Below are 22,739 nucleotides of genomic sequence, written 5' to 3'. Positions count from 1 at the left end.
CTTATATAATAAATCTTTCCAGATTTTACAGTCCTGAGAGCTCTCTTGTAACAAAGCAAACAATTAAACAGAACTAACAATAGCGTGACTGGTATCTGAAAGTACAAGCATAAACTTGAGATCACATTGACTCACCTTGCATTTCTGGGAGTTATAACCAATTCTGAAATTTAAAAAAATTCTATTTAATGCCCTGAAGGAGAAAAAAAACCATTTCTTAAAAGTCCATATAGCAAACACTCATAATTTTTAACTTTCCATTATTAAAAAAGCTCCAACATAACCGATTAAAATCCATATCTATTGATCTAATGTTTGCTTTTTTATGAATATTTGCTTTTCAAAAAAACTTTAAAGGAATATGATACTTTTTCTATCAGAGTCACATTTTACATCTATAGTTTGTGATTCAAACTATATAGTTGATGTTAATCCATTCTACTAAATAATTCTCTAAATCTTTTAGTCATTATTCTTATATTTAATAAGGGTTGGGCAAAGCTAGTACATTTCTTAATAGCTATTCTTATTTGTTTAAATACAAAGGGCATCAGAAATAAGATATATACTGAATTAATATATAACTACGGACACAAAACTTACAGTTATTTAACTCATTGAAATTCAGGTAGAGAAAACATAAACTAAACAGTGAACAAAGATCTCAGAAATAGTATGTCAAAATTAAACAAGACCTCCCTCAAGTAAAGAAATTGAGATTTACTTAAATCTTTGTATTTAGGTGTTCAAGCACATATCTTCTGCAACAAACCAGTGATTTTACTGGTATGGAGTTTCTAGTGAGATATATTCTTGTAGTATAATAGCACCTTAGATAACTGCTTGGGAAATACAGAAAAGGGAAATGAATATATTATCAGTGACCCATTAGCTGATATACTTAATACACATATGTATATATATTTATCCTGGTTTGTTACATGCTCTATGTCCCTTCACAGAGGTAAAATGAGCAGAAAAGAGACCACTTTCCTTTCCTTTTCCAGGTCCCTCTTAGCCACTACCTCTGTGCTTCTCTTTGACAACTATAGCCCACCCAAGGGTTCTAAGGTCCCTCCTCACTCTCCTTAGTCCTTGTCTTCACTCTCAATCCAACTTACCTGTTTGCCTTTCAAATGGGACTTGTTCTCTGGCCAACTGCACTTCCTTTAATGGTAGGACTGAACTTCACCCAAAGAAGAAAAGGCTAAGAAGGAGGGGCTGAATAGGACAGTGGGAGGGAAGGAAATATGTATGTAGAAAGTACATGCAAAAATGAAAAAAGACTACCTGGGTGGCTAGGTGGCGCAGTGGATAGAGCACTGGCCCTGGAGCCAGGAGTACCTGAGTTCAAATACAGCCTCAGACAATTAATAATTACCTAGCTGTGTGACCTTGGGCAAGCCACTTAACCCCATTTGCTTTGCCAAAAAAAAGAAAAAAAAATCAATGAAGAAGACTAGAACAAATACAAGTGCTATTCCTTTATTGGATTTATTGGCTAAAGAAAAATGCCCTTTCCTGTTTCTTTGCTATTCAGAGATGACAAAGTGTGCCAAATGTGAAAACAGATAGAACACATTAGGAACAAAAAAAAATTCACATTATTTTTTAAGTTTATGAAGATGGCATAAATATCCACCATGAATCAGTTATATTTTTAAAAAGGAAATGGTTATCAAAACTCAAACAGGCACACAGAGACACCTATACTGTAGAGATGGCATATGGTGAGTTTATTTAATGTAAAAAAAATCTTTGCAGTTTAATTCACACAACAGATAATTAACCAGAATTGAGCCCAGAGCTACAAGTAAATATGTGTGAATGGCAGACAGCTTTGGTAGGAACAAGGAAATGAACATCTAAAAAAAATATGCCCTCAGTTGAGAAAAACTAGCCCTGCTTATTCATTTTTTTTATTATTCAGGAAGGCAACAGACATTTTTAAGTGCACACTATGAGCTAAACACTGTGCTACTTGGTATGAATTCAAAAAGAGTAAAAACTGTCCCTTTTCCTCAAAGAGTTCCCAAGAATTAGGCATATAAACAAGAAAAAATAGTTATCTCTTTGTAATAAAAGATCTAATATTAAAGCAATTTCTTAAGTTTTGTATGTTTTTTAGAAAAGAGCATTAGAGTCACAGTAACTAAATAAATTTCAGTAGGCACAACTATCTCAGGTATCAGATGATTAAAGGATTTTTTTCTATATTTGTCAGTAAATGCTATTGTGTCTAATTTTAAGTAGAATTATTTTACATCATATTACAGCTTACAAAATGAATTACATAAATAATTTTGAATTAGCTATATATTAAGCTGAGAAAAATTAAAAAAAACTTTGCCATAGAAAAAAGACAATGTAGTCCAGAGCATTTTATAGAGTAGATATTTTTATCTAAATGACAAATAGTATTTGCATACTGTCCTCAAAATAAGCCTCCTACATTCAAAACAGATTTGATATATCAGACTTTTCTAAGTTAATGATATGATCAATGGATTGTAAGTCTACAGATGGCAGGGACCTTAATGATCATTTAATCCAGCTCCCTTATTTTACAGATAGCATAAAGTACAGCTTCCAACATTATTTTAAAATCCCATTATATTTCCAATGCAATGCCACAGTACAATTTGTTTAAATTAAACAGTGCTAATCCATCCATTTACTGCCAAACTCCTCCTCTGGACCCAGAACCTCCAGTTGTTTCAAAAAACATGAAGTCCTAGAATGAAAATATAAAATATTGGGTAATCAGATTCAGAATTTAACTGAGCTAAGTTCAGTTTTTAGGCACAAAGCATAAAACAATAGTGTAATTTGTTTGACTAAATTGAATTCAGTTAGAAAGCCTAGTACTGATGTTTACAGGAACCTGGGGACTACAAACATTTAAAATCAACAACAAAAATGCTGGTAAACTGGTAAAATCCTAGGTTTTACTAAAAAACTTACTTTGTTTTATTTCTCTTAATTTCACTATTATCATACTTTGCAAAAAAGGTCACAGCTTTATAGAGAAAAGAACAGTTTTCACAAATCTACATCTGTCGCTACTTAGCAATATTATATTATATATCTATATAGTTTATTAATTTTCAATTAAAATGTAATTAATTTTCACATATATTTTGATGGATTTTTTTGTCCTTCATTCTTGAATCATATCGAACATTTAATGGTTCCCTTTCATTGTCTCCAGTTACCTTGACCTTTTGCTTTGGTAACTTAAAAACACTTCTTCCCCTCCCCCATCCACCAGCAATTGCTACTGCTCCTCATGACAATATTTAGGGACAATCATTAGTCTTAATACTTTAAAGTATGCTTTAATTATCTTGACTCAGCCACTCACTTGGGAAAAATCTCTCGGTTTTTCTTTCTCTCCCCTTGCCCATATTTTGTCTAAAACATTGGTTCATCTGGGTCAGAATGCTTGCAAATCTCAGACTTGGTTGCTGAAAATGATGGGGAAATTCAGAAGTTACTACATGAATAATAAAAACTGCTGAAGGTTTACCAGCCAAATAGCTTTTCCATCTCTAGAGAGGTAGCACTTAGCTCCATCAAAAGTAAAGTGTAATCTTCTTTAGAGAGATGTAGGATTCTTGTCTCAGGAAGAAGGCAGATGAAATTCACTTTCACATTTATAGGAACAATGCAAAAGACATTTATGATGTCTTGAAAACTATTTATGGATCAAACTTCTAGTGTGCAGCTCAACTGCTCGTACTGATGGAGTCACATGAATGATAAGGACATGATTTTGGAGAGATGGACTTAGCACTTCCATTATATTCTCCATAAACTACCATCAACCAATGTTGACACCATTATCCTTTTACCTCAAATTGAAGTCAATCTCTCTCTAGTCAAACTATCAGGTAATGCAGTTTAGAATGTCATTAGGGTTTTCTCCTGTGGCAAAATATGTGTTAATGATTTTATTATAGATGAGATTTATAAGGTGGGGGTCTATTGCTCATATAAAATCTGCCAAATCATTTCAATTATATGGCCACAGGAGGCTATCCCCGGGAGTCTGAGTATGCCTCTGTTGTTCATCTCTATAAAGGAAAAAAGAACTAGGTAGTCTTGTGGTAATCTTGGTAGGTAGAGGTGGTGGAAAAGAGTTTCTCTCTTAGTCATTGCCAACAAGATTCTTGCCAGAGTCTTCTTTACTGAGCTGATCTTTCATTTGGAAATGGTCATATACCAAAGGGCACATGTGGCTTCAGAAAGGGCCAGGGAACAGTCAGTATGTTGTTTGCTGCCTAGCAACTGTAGGAATAATGCCAGCAGCAGAGGATAAGTGTGTACATAATGTTTATCAATCTTGTCCAGACCTTTGATACTTTATCAGTCATGAGGGCTTATGAAAGATCATGGCAAAATTTGATTACTCAACTAATTAGTATTGTATATCTTTAATAGCTTGCTTACATGGATTCTGGACAATGGACTCTTGTGCTATTTCAGACACCAATGAACTGAAGCAGAGTTCTGTGCTTACCCCCATGTTTTATAGCATAAATATTTTCACTATTACCTGACACCTTCAACAAGGATGAAAATGGAATCAAGGATAACTACCCTATGAATTGTCAATTATTTGACTTGAAAGGGCTATTAGCCAAGACTAAAGTGGAGGGAGAGTTGATGTGGGACTTTCTGTTCAGAGATGATAGTGCACGCTATGCACTCTCTGGGACTGAGACTCAACTGGTATGAATCCAACAGACTATGGATTGATTGTTTATTATTTGTGTTTATTTTGACCAGACAGCTGTCATTAAAAAAACAGATTTCCTACAAGCCAAAGCCATACCATCTATACATGGAATCATAAGTTAAGCCTATGGAGAAAATTTGAATTCTATGAATAAATTATCTTATCTTGAATGTTCTTTCCGGGGATGTGCACATAGATGAGGAGGTTGACATATTCATTGTCACCTAGTTCAATGTTTGGAGCCTCTGAAGGAAAGACTGGTAGAGGAAATATTAGGCTGTCTACCAATCTGAAGGTCTACAGATCCAATGTGCTGATCTTGTTTATCTATGAAACCTAAACAGTATACCATCACCAAGACAAGAAATGGAATTATTTGCATTTAAATTGTCTTAGGAAGATTCTGATGTTCACCTGGAAAGATAAGGTACCGAACACTTGAACTGGACTGTCTATCAAACATTCAAACTATATCACAGAGAGTGCCAATTGATGGGTTGGCCACATTGTTTGAATGTCAAATATATATTTGCCTAAAAGATGATTTTTAAGGAGAACACACAAAAGACAAGAACTTTCTGGGAGGTCAGAAGTGTTCAAAGGACACTCTTAAGGTCTCTGAAGAACTTTGATTCTATTGAGAGACATGGAAAACAATGAATCCAGCACGGCATAGCTACACCAAGAATGTGTTATTGTTCTTTGAACAAGGCGGATTCAATAGCTCAAAAGAAATGTGAGATGGGCATCTTCTTTCTAAGTGTTCTTATGAAGAATGTGTGTCCAACTTGTGGAAGAGACCTGATCTCATATTATTTCTACTTAATCACATTGAACCTGACATAGTGATGTCATTTTGATTCTCTTTGAATACGAAGTACAACAGTTACAGTCACTCCTCATGATTCATAGGTTCCTTATTTCTGAATTCAACTGCTGTCTAAAATTTATTTGTAACCTTCAAATGAATACCCAAGACCCCTTTACTATCATTCATTGATATGTATGGAGAGGCAATGTTGCCAAATGAGGCTGACAAGGCAAGGTCTTTCTTTTTTCAGCTCTCATACTAGAAATAAGGGTACCACAAATCACAGGAATTAATTGGATTAGTAAGATTTACTTATATTAAACTTCTCAGAAATCTTTACCAATTGTTCCTTTTTCTCCTTGATTCAGCTTTTCAAATATGTGAAGGTACCTATTATATCACCTCTAAACTGTTTCTTCTTTTGCCAAACATTCTCTGTTCTAATAACTAATCATTTTATAGCATGTCTTCAGGTCCTTTCATCATCCCATTCTAGAGATCCTGCTTCAACAATGACATGTTTTAAGGAATGAGGGAAGCTAGGTGAAGTAGTGAATAAAGCACCATCCCTGGAGTCAGGGGGATCTGAGTTCAAATGTGACCTCAGGCACTAATTGTATGACCTTGAGCAAGACACTTAATCCAGACTGACTCTCATCCAGATTCATCTCCAGTTGTTCTGACTGGACCCAGATGTCTCCAGAGGAGAATGTGAAGCTGGTGATTGAACAGAGCATACTTTCATTCAAATACAATTCCTATACATGCTATTGCATCACCTCCCTGATATTAGGGTGCTCTTGGAGAACTAAGGAAAAACAACACTTATCTTAAGGAATAGTGTAGTCTATATTAGTGTTCATTATTCTGGGCTAAATGCCCCAATTCCTTTATTGATACATCATGTGATATACTTTTCAGATCACTCAGCATCCGGCTTCTCAGAATCAGATTCACAGAATTTTCTACATCCCTCATTTTCAGGGAGAAACTGAGGTCTGGCAATAAATTCATACTTCATTAGCCTTATTTTATGAGTAACTAAATCTAATGATTCCTCACCCTCATTTCTCAATGTTCCTTTAAAATGTGGAACCCAGAAGTAAAAAAAAAAGTACTTCAAATGTGATTTGACAATTCTCAGATATACTGGAATTATTATCTCATTTAGGTTTGACACTATTTCTATTAACATGGTCAAATTTGCATTAGCTTCATTGAATTTGGTATCATCCTGTTGGCTCATACTGAACTTGTAATGACTAAGGAAAATAAAAGGGGACTTTTAAAAAATTATTTCAAAGCAAGACCAATAATAGGAAAGGGATAGAAAACTGGCAATTGCAGTAAAAGAGAGGATGATAACAGATTCAGAATGGTAAAACTCCTTTTTTTTTTGCTTATATTTCTCTACCAAGGAGAGAGATTTGCAAACGGTGAAGAATAATAATGATCCACAAGGAAAGTGAAATTTAAGAGGTGGGTAAAGCGATGAAAAAATTTAAAAGCATCTAGTTGCCCTTAACAAGGTCAAGTCATTAGATTTATGTCAACGGAAAGAATTTACTGATGTGATTGCTGAATCACATGCGTAACCACTCTCTTCAAATCTTGAAGAGTGGAAGAGATGCTCTAGGACTGGAAAGAGGTAAAGGTTAGCGCTGTTCTCCAAAAGGCAAGCTATAGGGCTTCAGTTTCTACCTCATTTAGGAAGAATGTTGTGATGGTGAAGATGGGTTCATCAATACAAATTTAATTTCCTTTCAGAAAAGTAAAGGATCTCTAAGGAGTTTTATGGATATACTGAATTTAGGGTGAGGGAGAAGCAATTGGAGTTAAGTGACTTGATAATAGATTTGAACTCTAGGGCCAGGGTTTTATCCACTGTGCCACCTGGTTGCTAGATGGTACAGCAGGTAAAGCATTGGCCATAAAGTTAAGAGGATCTGAGTTCAAACCCAGTCTCAGACATTTGCTAGCCAGATGACCTTTGCCAAGTCAGTTAACCATGATTGTCTTGCATCTAGTTATATCTTCAGTTGTCCTGATTCATATCTAGTCACTAGACCCGGATGACTGGAGGAAACCCTTCGTCACTCAAATCCCATTCACTTGCATGTCATGACACACATCCCTGATGTCTTGGTCTTCTTGAAGAATCAAGCACAAACATGATTATCATCAACTTCCTTTTCCTTTTTGATAGAATTGATTAGACACATAAATTAAAGAGATGTCATAGACACAGTCTATCTGGATTTTGGCAGGCTCTGGAGAGCTGAGAATTAAGTGATAAGAGAACTGGATGATGTCAAAACCAGCTGAACAAATGGTTTATTTTTTAGTTTTGTCCTTCATTTTTTTGCAAAGTAAACAGGGTTAAGTGGCTTGCCCAAGACCACACAGCTAGGTAATTAGTAAGAGTCTGAGACTGGATTTGAACCCAGGTACTCCTGACTCCAGGGCCAGTGCTTTATCCACTGTGCCACCTAACCGCCCCTTTCATTTTCAAAGAAGACCACAACATCAGGGAGGTGATGCCATGACAAGCACAAGAATTGGATTTTAGTGCGAGGGCGGCTGTTAATGTTACCAGCTTCACTTTCTCCTCCAGAGCCATCTGGGTCCAGTGACCAGATATAAATCAGGATCACTGGAGATGCCCTGGATGTGGGAAAATCAGGTTTAAGTGACTTGCCCAAAGTCACACAGGTAGTTGGCATCAAGACACTGAGGCTAAATTTGAACTCCTATCTTCCTGTGCTCTATCCACAGTTCCACCTAGCTGCCCCTAACTGAAGAAATGAATTAAAAACAGAGTGGTAGTTGACCATTATCAACCCAGGGGGAAGAGTACAGGTGATTTATTATGGGAAAGTGCCATGGGAAACTGTGCCATGCTCTCAGCCTATTACATTCCACATTTGAATTAATTTAGCTGGCATACCTATCAAACCATGAGTCTGAGAGGCTACCAAGTCTTCAGTAGCCCCAAGCAGCTACCTAACTCCGTAAAACAGTTGTAGGGTATGGGTATGGGTATGGGTATGGGTGTGTTTGTGTGTGTGTGTGTGTGTGTGTGTGTGTGTGTGCCTGTGACCCAACATGTCAACAACTCTGTCTAAACAAGCTATTATAAATGAAAGACAAATTGGAGACAATCAATAAATGGACATTCTATAATATCTTAGGAATTCATCATGCTTGCATGTATTGAGAGCTCTTTTGGCAGATGAAACTTACAGATTTCTTATCAGAATAAAATGTGTAAATAATTTAGGGAAATATTAAATTTCTACTACAGGTGAATGAAAATAAATATGTAATTGCTTCCCATACACATTCACAGATCTCCTAAATTCAGTGATTAAGTGGTTAAGAGCTGATAATCTAAATGAATATCTATTACTTAATCAGGCTTCTTTTTAAAAAAAAATATTCATTTTCCAGTTACATCCAACATCATTTTCAACATTCATCCTTTGGCAAGTTTTTGATTCCACATTTGTCTACCATCCTCCCTCCCTTCCTTCTTCCCTATGGCAGCAAACAATCTGATATAAGTTGTACATGTATAATCATGTTTCATATATTTCCACAGTTGTCATGTTATGAAAGAAGAATTAGAACTAAGGGAAAAAACTATGAGAAAGAAAATAAAAACAAGTTTTAAAAAGTTAATATAGGATGCTTCCCTCTATTATCAAAATCCATAAGTTTCTTCTCTGGAGGTGAACGGTATTTTCCTTAATAAGTCGCTCAGGAATATCCTTGATTACGGAACTGCTGAGAGAAGCTGCTTCCATCATAGTCGATAATCTCACAATGTTGCTATTAATGTCTATAATGTTCTCTTGTTTCTTCTCACTTCACTCAGTATCAAATAATGCAAGTCTTTCAAGCCTTTTCTGAAATTAGGACTGCTCAAGATTTCTTACAAAACAATGATACTTTATAACACTCATATATCAGTTTGTTCAGCCATTCCTCAATTGACAGGCACTATAAGGAGTTTCACAAAACATCTATTTAATCCTAGCCTTACAATGACTTTGTACTTCCTTATTTCTTTAAATCAGGTCCAGTTTTGCTTTTGCTTTGTCTGAGACCAGGTTTGCTACCTCTGCTTTTTTTTTAACTTAAAGTTGAAGTGTAATATATTTTGATCCAGCCTTTTATATTTACTTTGTGTATATCTCTGTGCTTTAAATGTGTTGCATGTAAACAACATATTGTAGGATTCTGGTTTTAAATCCATTCTGCTATCCTCCCATTTTGGGGGAGACTTCATCCCATTCACATTCACAGTTAACATTAAAATCCTTTTATTTCCCTCCATCTTATCTTCCCTTCTTTGTACTTTTCTGGCTCCTCTCCCCTTATCTTTCCTCACCAATATTTTGCTTCTCATTGCTGCCTCTTTCAATCTATTCTCATTTCTTCCATTCCTCTTCCCTTCTCCCTTTCCTCTTTTGCTTGTTTTCCACTTTTACCTTTACAAAGGGGCCACAGTCCCAAACTTTTTGTGCTGGGATTGGGGGTCTGGTCCTTGGTTTACCTCTTGCCTATGGCACTGCTTATTGTGTTTCAGATGCTAGTGGTTTGTTTCCTCTATTAGGGTACCCGGTCAAGTCCCACCTAATGCACCTCCAAGTCCTTCAGAGTTCTTTTATCAAGAATGCTTGATGACCTAAAAGTTCATTTTCCAACAACTAGATGCTGCTATTCCTCAGAATTATATGCAAGGAATTTAGAAGGGATATGACGCACATACTTTTTATATGGAATGTGCTTAAATTACTTGAATAATTTTAAGCCTTAATAGCTTAAAAAATATGAACTAAATCATTTACACAGTAGTTTTCTTTTTTCCCTTTAAGCTACTGAGGCTGAAAACCACACACCAAGTCTTTGGAGATACTCCTCCATGATATCATTAGATATCCCTGAGAACTCATGGGAAGAAAACTAATAGTGGAATATTGTTCTGGGGGGCTTAATTTTTTTTTTAGGTTTTGCAAGGCAAATGGAGTTAAGTGGCTTGCCCAAGGTCACACAGCTAGTGTCTGAGGCTGGATTTGAATTTAGGTACTCCTGACTCCAGGGTTGGTGCTCTATCCACTGTGCTACCTAGCCTCCCCCTAGGGGAAAGAAAATATTTAAAAAGGAGGTGAGATAGAATAGCATTATATTAATATTGAGAAGGTACATTCATGTGAGGGAATCCAGAGATCATAGTGAAAGGCATTTGAATAAATATCATTATAATTTATAATAAGATGGGTACTATCATTGGAGTTCATTATAGACAATCTGGATGAATTCAGGAAATGCATCCTAGCACAGTAGTAAATGGGGGTCTCTGATCCTGAAACTTTCCTCTTTCCCAATATCTTCAGGAGTTCTCTTGCTTCCAAAAACAGAACTACCAATAATTTCTTCACTTGACTTAATTATAATTTCACCCACCAAAAAATGGAGAGAACAATAAGGAGAAATTGTAATTCTCACCAAGAGTGGACAAAGGATGCCTGGTAAAAATAAGAAGAACACTGAGGGTAAAAGTGACCCCCCCTTTTATAATCTATTCAATTAAATTAAATTAAAAATCAGCTGAGGGCAGCTAGGTGGCACAGTGGACAGTATACTGGCCCTGGAGTCAGGAGGACCTGAGTTCTCAAATCTTGGCTCAGAAACTTAATAATAACCTAGCTGTGTGATTTTGGGGCAAGTCAATTAATCCCATTGCCTTGTAAAAATAAAAAAAAAATTAAGAATCAGTTGAAGTTATTGAAAAAAGCTTAAAATAATATTTTTTTAGATATTGAAGGAAGGAGGAACAAAAATAAAAAAAGCTCATTGCTCTAGGTAAAGGAGGTGATAATTAGCAGCATAGAGAAAACAAAACTATTTACACTTATTATACTTCTTTTTTTTTCTACCAGGAAGAATGAGCTTTGGATGGGAAAGAACAAAATTAAAATCTTTAATAGGGTACTGATCCCCAAAATAGGAGACAGGATGGTAGCATAAATAAATAATGATAACTCTCTTGCCTTGCCTTTTAAGATCCCGTAGGAAAACAAAACACGAACAATTTTTAATTAAATATTTGGTTAATTTGTTATTTAGGGTAAATATATTCTAATTAGGAAAAAAAAGATGCCCCAAATGATTTTGAAGGCCATTATATAGATGATACATTAAATATATATATATATATATATATATATATATATATATATATATATATATAGGATAATTGATTGGATAACTGGATAATTGGATAACAAAATATTTGTTTTAAAAGAGAAAATGAATGTATAGAGATATTTTGAAAAATCACCTTTCAGCCTAAAATGTTCTCCATTTAAAATGGAGCTGTAAGTGTAATTTCAAGAATTCACAAATTTTCCATTCAATGAAGAGCTCATTCTCTCCCCAAAAAACCCTTTTCTAAATGTTTCTGTCAGTAGAAGACACTACTAATGAAACATGTTGCCTTCAGTCAGATTGGTGTCAAAACATATATAGTAAACAGTGACTATTTAACCTTTGATGATTTGTTGTTACTTGAAAAATACATCTGCCAAGTTGGATTCACAATAATCATGTATTTGTAGTCTGTTTTGCTCTTTTTCAAATTGTCTCCTATTAGTTCCACAACTGAGAAATAAGTCTGAGCTCATACACTGGCTCGTAGAATAGCACTGTAATTAGCAGGAAGCACTGAACCAAGGCCCAAACCAATTTCTTCCCAGGTTCTCATCAAATAAGAAAAAGTTGTCCAAATGCTTCTTTCTTGTTCATCCCTCTAAAGAAATTTCTCTATATGTAATTTGGCGAGATAGTAACTGGTTTACAACTCATCAATTTATTTTAATCGTTTAACAATATACCTCACTACAGTTTGAATTTCTTATTCTTTATTTAGACCACTCTTGAAAATCCATATTACTTATTTTTCACTGAAATGCAATTAAGGACCCTATTACTCAATAATCAGACAAAAGGAATGAAGAGCCCAGATTTCAGTGTGGATACCCAAGAGGATGATGCAGCCAAGGTCATATTACCTTCAATACCAGTAGACTAAGATTATATAATTTTTATACTGCTACGCAGCAAGCAGAAAAATATTGTCTCAGTCTATAAAGCTTGTATTTTCATATTGTTCTTTCATTACAATCCATTCCACTCTTAATATTCTTAATACTCTATTCTTTGTTTTGTTCATTCTATTAAGTTTTGCTCTGTTCCATAAGTATTTATTAAAGTCATATTGTGCTCAGAGTTGAAAATATCATCATACATAGGATATTGGTACTAATCTCCAGTATTCACACATTTCTCATATCTATCTATCTATCTATCTATCTATCTATCTATCTATCTATCTATCTATCTATATGTATATATATATATATGAGTTTGACACCCAAATACATATATATTCATGTGTGTGGCAAATACATATCCATGTGTTTCAATGATTATATAAACAAAATTATATATAATTATCCTCCAATTGCATGTTAAAATAATTTTTAGCATTTTAAAAAAAAATTGAGTTAACAGTTCTATCCCTCCCCCTCTCTGAGATGGTAAAAAATCAGATATAATTTATATATGTAAAACATTTCCCTATTATTCATTTTGAATAAGATTTGTAAAAGAAAACAGAGAAAATAGCATGCTTCAGTGTGTATTCATTGAAAAATAAGAGTTGCTATAAATAATTTTGAACATAAGACTTTTCCCATTTTTTATATCTCTTTTGGATATAGACCTAGTAGTAGTAATGGTGCATCAAAGGATATGCACATTTTTATTGTCTTTTGAACATACTTCCAAATTGTCTCCAGAATGGTTAGATCAGTTCACAATTCTATCAACAATGCATTAATGTTCTAGTTTTTCCACATTACTTCCAACATTTATCATTTTTCTTTTTTTTTGTCATATTAAGCAATCTGTTAAGTGTGAGGTGGTATATCCAAGTTATTTTAATTTGTGTTTCTCTGATTGCAAATTAGTGCAGAGAGAGAGTGATTTAGAGCATCTTTTTTCAACAAGGAAAGATAATTTTAGTTTCTTTGGCTGAAAACTGCCTTTATATCCTTTGTCTATTTATCAATTGGAGAATTATATATGAGGTCTTTATCATAGAGACTAGTTGCAAAATTTCTCCCCTAATTCTCTGCTTCTTTTCATTTTTGTACAATGTTTTATCTGCACTCAATTTTCTTAATTCATATAATCAAAATGATCTCTTTTACATTTTGTAATGCTTTCTGTCCCTTGTTTGGTCCTAAATTCTTCCTAAATTCTGATAGGTAATCTATTTCACGCTCTCCTAATTTGCTTGATGGTATTCCCTTTTATGTGTCAATCATGTATGCACTTTGATCTTTTTTTTTCCTATATGATGTGAGATAATGATCTCTACCTAGTTTCTGCCATACTGTTTTCCAATTTTTCCCAGGAGTTTTTGTCAAATAACAAGGTTTTGTTTCTAAATCATTGATTTTTGGAATTTTATCATTAAAAGTCAATGTGTACTTAAAACTATTCCACTGTCTAACACTCTATTTCTAAGCAAGTACCAAATTGTTTTGATAATTAGTATTTAATAATACAGTTGGAAATCTGGTATAGCTATACTACCTTTCTTTAATATTTGTTTTCTTTTATTCCCTAATATTCTTGACCTTTTGTTTTTCCAGAAGAATTCTGTTATTTTTTTTAACTCTACACAATAAATTTTTGGCAGTTTGGTTAGCTTGGCACTAAATTAAAAGACTAACAGAAATGTCATCTATATTATATTATATATAATATATTGATAGGCACAACCTACCAATGAGCAGTTGTTATTTTGCCAAATATTAAGATTTGACTTTATTTGCATGAGAAATATTTTCTAATTGTGTCCATATAGTTCCTGGGTTTGCCTTAACACATAGATTCCAAAGTATTTTATATTGTCCACAGTTAATTTAAATGAAATTTCTCTTTCTCTTTCTTGTGGCTGGACTTTGTTGGCAATATATAGAAGTTATTATGATTCATGTGTGTTTATTAATTTGTATCCTGCCACTTTGCTAAAGTTGCTAATTATTTCAAGTAATTTTTAGTTGATTCTCTAGTATGCATCATATCATCTTCAGAGTTTTACTTTTGTTTCCACATTGTCTATTCTAATTCCTTCAACTTTTCTTATTGCAAGGTTAAAGCTAACAATTCTAGAACAATGTTGCATAACAGAGGTGAGAGGGGGCATCCTTATTCCACTCTTGATTTTATTGGGAAGATTTCCAGTTTATACCCATTTCAGATAATGCTTGCTGATGGTGTTAGACAAATATAAATTATCATTTTTAAGGAAAGCTCTCTTTGTTCCCATGCTCTCTATTGTCTATAATAGGGTGAATAGGGTGTGTTTTATTTTGCTAAAGAGTAATCCTGCATCTATTGAAATGATCATATAATTTCTGTTGGTTTTAATATTAATAGGTCAGTTATGCTGATATCTTTGCCTGTTACCTAGATAGTAAGAGAAGCTCAATTTGAATTAATATCTTTTGCCTCCAAAGTTAGTGCTCCTTCCTCTGTATCACTTTATTTCTATCTATTTTAAACATTTGTATTTAGTTTACTTTTTTGTGAATCAATGTTGTGTCTTTAACTGGGAACAATCAATCAATTAAGAAGCATTTTTTAAGTGCTCACTAACTGAAAATTCAAGTACAAAGCAAGAAATCATTTCTACTCATTAAGAACTCAGGTGCTACTATAAGAATTCAATATTGGAATTATAAAACACTAATTCATTAAGTCTGAAATAATAGCCTAGTTCCAGTCAAATTCATTGATTGCTTTCTTAAGGATTTATTGAGGTCTTTTTTGGTGTTGGAGAATTTGTCATCTCTCAATTCATTAAATATAGCTAGCCTACTTGAGTTAATATTATGAATAGTAGTAGTACTGCTATTATTAGTATTCCTCTGAGGCTCCCTCGCATTTTGTTTATTATTCTCCCTTATGACAATAATCTCATTCTGTCTCATGTTATCATTATGTGTATGTCTTATTTATTTTGGACCTGAGTCCCATTCCACACAATTATGGCCATATAGATAGATATCCTTTATTTTTTTCCAATTGTCTGTATTGGAGTTGAGCATGTTATTAACTGCTTCCAAATCAATTGTTTTCTGTGTTTTATGTTGAGAAACTTGTTTCACAAAATAGAACCTAGGCTAAGAGATTCTGTTTTATGATGTTTAAAAAAGTACCACCTTTTCAAATTGAACCCAGCAGAGTAGACGTCACTTAGTAGATACTGAATCAATATTTGTTGATTCATTCATTCCTTTCCATAGGGTATGGAAAGCAATGGTTTCTTGTTAGAGCTGAGTTCTTGGACATTTACTTTCATTTGTTCATATATATCTTCAGCGTGAAACCTTTCCAAATACTGTCATACTATGACAGAAATATGCTTATATATTCAAGTTCATATAAATGGAGCCTCCAGGAGAAGCATTTCCAAATCAGTCCTTCTGGCAGTAGATGCAGCTCCAATTTGACCCATTAAAGATAGGACAGCCAGTAATAAAAGGAAATGGAAAATTGAAAAATCACTTGTACAATATTAAGAACTGTTTGCATGAGGAGTTCAATGTTCTAAATTTGTTTTAAGAAGATCTCATTAAAAATGATATTTTAAAAATCACTTGAGCTATTATTGGATTGGCTCTGATTTTTTTCTTCAAAATACATGAAGTCCTAGAATTAAAAAAAATAATGAATTCAATTAAACATCTTGGCATAAACTAGAAAATCTATTGAAGATTATGAATACTTAGTATCTTCACCATCAATTGTGGAGGAAATGAAACCCTTATATTTGAAACTCATTTTCACCTGAAGTATTTCTAGGAAATGGAAAAGAAAGATATGTGAAAAAACATTCCTGAGAATTTCAATTGATGCAGGTCCTATGGAACAAGATAACTGATGGAAAAAGAACCTAGGATGGAGTCATGTAAAAATGGGGGCAGTCAAGTAACACTTAGTTTTTATATCAATAAATCCAGGTGGAGAGGCACAGGTAAGAACAGAGACTAAAATAGAGAACATGAGATAAGCAATGCTTCTTTTTTGGCTGCCCCATCTCTGCCCATTGGGAAGAGAGAGAGAGAAGTTGTTTAGAGGACCAGGCAAAGGTACTTGGGGGCTGTGATGAGCTCAATGACTACCATCACTTTGGCTATGAATAGGATGTTTTTTAGCCTTGAATTTATAAATATTAGTTGGGCCAGGTTGACTTAAAAGGCAATTCTGATTCCATTAGGTAGTGGTGATGCTCACAGCAGATATCTGAACAAGAGGGCCCAATAGAAGTTATAAGCATAACCCTGGGAAAAAAATGAAGTGTATGAAAATCTTTTCATATTTAAATTGGGGAGTTTACTGCTGAAGAGAAAGCTCAAATGGGGAACATGGTTACTGTTTAAGAATTTGAAATGTTATGCTAAAAATTGATTGAATTTATTCTTTTTCAAATTAAGACAGAAAAAATAGGTGAATCATCAGGAAACACATTTTAGTTCAATATTTAAAAGGATTGTAAACAAAATTATCCACAAATGGGCTGTGTTGCCTTGACAAATAGTGGACTCTTAAGAATTGGTACAGTTAAGCAGTGAATCTGTTGATAGGCAATGTGATGCAATAGATAGAAGCTCAGAAGATCTGGGTTTGAGTATCACCTCAAACACTTTTTTTTAGCGGTTTCATTATAGTCAAGTAGTTAATCTTTCAGAACCTCAGTTTCTTAATTTATAAAGTGGAGATAATTATGCTTGCACTAACAGTTTCTGAGTCCTGTTCCAAAGAAATTACTTTATAAATCTTAAAAGTTAAAAAAAATTGTATTTTTATGAATAACTGATAATGATATTTTTAAATTATCAGTGACTGGAATATTATACTTTGGGAAAATTATAGAGAAAATTCCTACTCACCAGGGAGTGTTAGACAAGATAATTGCAACAACTCTTCCAATCCTAAACTCCAATTTTTTGAGATATCATATCAGTAATTCACATGACCAATCCCTGTTACTTATTTATATTAGTGAGATATTATGGATACAAATTGAACAGCTGATTCTGAAATTATAATACAAATTTATTTTCTGGGGGGCAGCTAGGTGGTACAGTGTATAGAGCACTGGCCCTGGAGTTATGTGATCTTAGACAAGTCATTTAACCCCATTTCCTTGCAAAAAATCCAAAAACCAAAAAAAGCCCAAAACAAAACAAAACAAATTTATTTTCTGAGCTAGTCAAAGACTCAGCAGGAGAATGCCAATGAAATTCCATCTTTGTTCACAGTTTCATTCAAAGGGAATTAATGTTAAAACTGTGACTAGGGGCACTTGATATTTTAACTCTCGACTTAATTAAGGGATCTGGATAAAACTTGATTACTGGAATACTGAACATTCCTTTCATTGGCTAAAGTTGTGTACCAAAGTACCATCACTCCAACACCTCCTTTGGGTTTATCTTTATTCATATTTCTTTCCTGCTACTCCCCGCCCCCCAAAAGTACCAATTATTTTTCTTTCTAACTCCAGCTAGAGCACAGTGCCATGGACATAGTAAGCACTTATAAATGTTATTAAATTGAACTTAAGAGGAAGAAGCAGGATTTAGACTCATGTCCTCTGACATCCAATCCAATTCTCATTCCTCTATATTATAATTTACCATATTTCATTCAGGTCATCATTCTAATCTACTGTTGGAATAATTCAGTGTTGGCTATTGTTTCCTTTATTTATAAATCATCTAAAAATTTGAACTGTCTCTTTACTTAAGACAGCTAGGTGGTACAGTATATAAGCACTAGACCTGGGCTCTAGAAAATCTGAATTCAAACTCATCTCTGGACACAGGTAAATCACGTAACCTCTGCCTTAGTATTCTCATCTAGAAACCATATTGAATAGCTAACTGAAATTAATTTTCCATCCTCTAGAAACTTGAGTGATCTGAAATAATTTAGGAATTCCAGAATTCCCATTTTCTTGTTAACATTAAGAATATTTTTGGTGTTGGAATAAAGACTGAAGCACATTTATTATTATTATTATTATTATTATTATTATTATTATTATTATTATTTGGGGGGGTGCAGGGCAAATGGGGCTGGGTGGCCTGCCTGGAGCCGCATAACAGGGTGATCTTTGGGTGTCTGAGGCTGGAATCGGACCCGGGTGCTCCTGGCTCAAGGGCCAATGCTCTGTCCACCACCCAGCCACCCCTACTATTATTACTGTTTTATTTTATTTTGGGTCTTTTTTCCTTTTTTTCTTTTTTGGCTTTTGCAGGGCATTGGGGTTGGGGTGGCTTGCATGACACATGGCTGGGTGATTGTTGGGTGTATGGGGCTGGATATGGGCTCAGGTGCTCCTGGCTCCAAGGCTGGGGCTCCATTCATTGCGCCACCTGGCCATACCTACAATTATTACTATTATTTTTTTAATTTTAATTTTTTTCTCTCCCCTTTATCACTAAAGGGAGTCTATATTTTGTGGGGGAGGGGTATTCTGTTTACTCTTAAACAAGAATATTTTATTAATGTATAAAAACATTATTTGTACAAAAAGAATAAATATAAAATTTGAAAAAAAGAGAATATTTTGTTAAATAATTAAATAAATAATTAACAACGTTTGTATAGTGCCTTCAGGTTAGTAAAGTTCTTTAAACATTCCTCTTAATATCCTCCTAATAACCCTGTTAAATACAAGCGATTGTTATCCCTATTTTACATCTGAGACAGAGATTATGTGACGTGCCCAGCCAGCATCACATACTCAATAAATGTCTGAGGCAAAATTTGAATTCTCTTCTTTGATCTGCATAACACATGTATCCATCCTTAACTACTTTGGATAATTTAATGGATAATAGAATGTCAATTGACTAAGGAGGCCATCATAAGAAGTGTCCATTGTCATTCTTAATGATATCGCTAGAAATACTTGACATCCACTATTTCCTACAAGTAAGTTACTTACAATGAGGAAGCAAGCGCCCAAAATCAGTGCTTTCATTTTCACATCATCTAATTCATAATGAATCTCATAGGTATCAGCAGTGATGTTATTGGTTGGAGGACCAGGCCACAGCCTAATAATAGTCCCCATGGTCTGTTGATGAAGTGATTTTACCTTTAAAAAAAAGTATTCCAGTAATGAGAAATCATAGTCTTCTAAGAAATAATATCTAAAAAATTCTATTTAAATATATTTTAGGCATATAGCAAAATGTTATTGGTTTACTTTAAAAAAGTGGTACTTGAACAATACCTCAGTGAACCCTTTACTCACATTTATATCACAAAACTCCTGACCTTTTGAAGTTCTTTCCTCGAGATTCTTGTAAATTGGAGTCTTCATAGGAATTCAGATCTAGATCTAGAAGGAACTTTAAATGTTAACTACTTTTACAAATGAGGACACCTAGACCCAATGTTATTGAATTCTTTGTTCAAGATTACCCAGCTGTTGTCAAAGGAAGGATTTGGATCTAGGTGAGCAAAGGTAAGGGGGTTGGATCAACTCTTGGTTTAGTACTCTGTTTTGTATCCAATGATTAGAGAACTGGCTTAGATGTCAGGAAGACTGTCTCATATTGGCTGTGAGATTCTGAAAATGATACCTAGCCTCTCCATATTATAAGCAATTCCCTAAGACTCCAAGTTACAGAGAAACTACTGATTGCATCGCTATAAAAAGTTTCTTCATGTGATAATTCCAAATATTGAAGAAATCTTTAGTATAATTTCTATCTTTATTTTTGGACAGATAAAATATAAAATTTGTCTTAATTTTTTTAGAATGGTTGGAAAGACTTCTTTGGGTCTATTTATTTTATATTATTACAATAATCTTGTTGTGATAGTAAACATAACTCCCCCCATCCTCCAAAATAGATGAGAAACCTCAACAACAGTGAGAGAAAAAAAATGTACTTCAGTCTGTTCAAATTCCAATGGCTCTGTCTCTGGGATGAGTTGCCTTCTTTGTCATAAATCCACCAAAAAAGTTGCTTCGATATTTTTCCCATAGTTGCTATTACTAGCTGTACCTCCACTCTATTCCTTCCCACTCTCATTTATTTTATTTTCTCTCTCCTTTCATTCTGTCCCTGCTCAAAAGTGTGCTGTATCTGAGTACCCTCTCCCACAATCTTCCCTCTCTTCTATCACCTACTCTTTCCTTCCCTCCCCCATTAACCTTTATCCCATACCTTTCCTCTCATTTTTCTCTAGGGTAAGATAGATTTCTATATTCTATTGTGTATATTATTTCGTCTCTGTGCCATTTCTGCTGAGAATGAAGGCTCACTCATTCCCCCTTGCCTTTCCCCGTTCCACTCCATTGCAAAAGCTTTTTCTTGACTCTTATGTGAAATATCTTATCCCCTTCTTTTTCTGTCTCCCAGTACTTTCATTTATCACCCATTGTCACCATATTTTCACTGAATTATACCATTATATTCAACTCTTTCCTGTGCCTTGTCTATATATGCTCCTTCTAACTACTCTTATGAATGAGAAAGTTCATGAGTTATCAGTATCTTCTTCCCATGCAGGAATACAAACAATTCAATATCATTAAGTTCCTCCTAGTTAGTCTTTCTCTTCCACCCCATTTATGGTTCACCTGAGTCCTGTACTTGGAGATCAAACTTTTGTTTGTTTCAGTAGGAAAGTTTGAAAGTCCTCTGTTTCATTGAAAGTCCATCTTTTCCCCTGTAAGAGGATATTCAGTTTTGTTGGGTAGTTTTTGGTTGTAAACCAAGATCTTTTGCCTTCCAGAATATCATATTCCAAATCCTATGAGCCCTCAATATAGATGCTGCCATATCCTGTGTAATCCTGAGTATAGAGCCATGGGAGTTGAATTGTTTCTTTCTGGCAACTTTTAGTATTTTCCCTTTGACTTGGGAGTTTTGATATTTGGCTATAATATTTCTGGAAGTTTTTCTTTTGGGATCTCTTTCAGGAGAGATTTTACCCTCTGCTTTTAGGATATCAGGGCAAGTTGGCTGTATTATTTCTTGAAAAATGAAGTCTAGGCTCTTTTCCTGGTCATGATATTCAGTGACCCCCAAATTTTTCAATTATCTCTCCTGGATCTGTTTTTGAGGTTGTTGTTTTTCCAATGAAATATTTCACATTCTCTTCTAATTTTTGTGGGTTATTTTTAGAATGCTTTTATTTCTTCCTGATTACTTTAAAAGTCATTGACTTCCTTTAGTTCCATTATGCATTTTGAAGGAGTTATTTTCTTCAGAAAACATTTTATCTCCTTTTTCAGCTGGCCAGTTCTGCTTTTTAAGGCATTCTTCCCCTCAATTGTCTTTTTTGTTGCTTTTTCCATTTGGCCTAAACTGGTTTTTAATATATTATTTTCTTCAGTATTTTTTGGTGTTTCTTTCACCAAGCCACTGATTTGGTTTTCATGATTTATGTGCATCGCTCTCATTTCTCCTCCCAACTTCTCCTCTACCTCCCTTTTGCTTTTCAAAGTCTTTTTTGAGCTCATTCATAGCCTGAACCCATTTTCTATTTCTCTTGGAGGTTTTGGGTACAAAAGCTTTGATTTTATCATTTTCTGAATCTTCCTTGGGACCAAAGTAACTTTCTATGGTCAGATTCTTCTTTTTCTTTAGTTTACTCATTCCTCTCAGTCTATGACTGATTTATTGCACTTCCGAGGCTTCAGTGATTTTTTGGGGGGACTATCCACAGGGGCTTTTAATTCCTCCAAGGTCTTATGGAGAGACTCTGATTACTCTCTTGCCTGTGCTTTGGTCTGCGGATGACCACAAGCTCTCCCCTCTGCCCTGGAGCTGTGAGGAGGGTCCCCTGCTCCTCTATGGTGGTATGGGAGTCCAAACAGCAACCTGGATTTGAGTGCGTGCAAACAGCTAAGTCCTGCCCCAGGGAGAGCAGAGAGACCTCTGCGGTGTCCTCCAACCCTCTTCTTATCTTCGGGCTGCTCTCTGCAGGTGCAGGCTGGCTCCCTGATTCTTGCCGCAGCTCTCACTGCAGGGCTGCTCTGAGGCGGGCACTGGCTCTGCACTCACTCTGGTGCAG

At 34.7% G+C, this 22,739-nt stretch overlaps 2 protein-coding genes across 3 annotated transcripts in view; both read right to left on the bottom strand.

Moving 5' to 3' along the window:
* The window catches only part of LOC141490821 (phospholipid scramblase 4-like), a 34,379-nt gene extending 22,674 nt beyond the window's left edge, over positions 1 to 11,705 (bottom strand). Inside the window, exon 1 of the mRNA XM_074191123.1 lies at positions 136 to 11,705. Within this exon, the coding sequence (XP_074047224.1) occupies positions 136 to 142 (7 nt within the window). The 5' untranslated portion in view covers positions 143 to 11,705. The remainder of the gene's footprint in view (positions 1 to 135) is intronic.
* A 119-nt stretch (positions 11,706 to 11,824) lies between these two features.
* The window catches only part of LOC141490820 (phospholipid scramblase 4-like), a 31,344-nt gene continuing 20,429 nt past the window's right edge, over positions 11,825 to 22,739 (bottom strand). Inside the window, exons 7-8 of one of the 2 annotated variants that reach the window (XM_074191122.1) lie at positions 19,651 to 19,803; positions 11,825 to 16,343 (exon numbers count right to left, since the gene is read on the bottom strand). In XM_074191122.1, coding sequence (XP_074047223.1) covers positions 16,281 to 16,343; positions 19,651 to 19,803 — 216 coding nt within the window. In that variant the 3' untranslated portion in view covers positions 11,825 to 16,280. Of the gene's footprint in view, positions 19,804 to 22,739 lie in introns of both variants that reach the window. The other variant, XM_074191121.1, reaches the window with a different exon arrangement.

The sequence above is a fragment of the Macrotis lagotis genome, chromosome 6 (genome assembly GCF_037893015.1).
Source record: "Macrotis lagotis isolate mMagLag1 chromosome 6, bilby.v1.9.chrom.fasta, whole genome shotgun sequence".
NCBI lineage: Eukaryota > Metazoa > Chordata > Mammalia > Peramelemorphia > Peramelidae > Macrotis > Macrotis lagotis.
The sequence above is the reverse complement of the archived record's forward strand: the minus strand, read 5'-3'. Positions and strand labels throughout refer to the sequence as shown.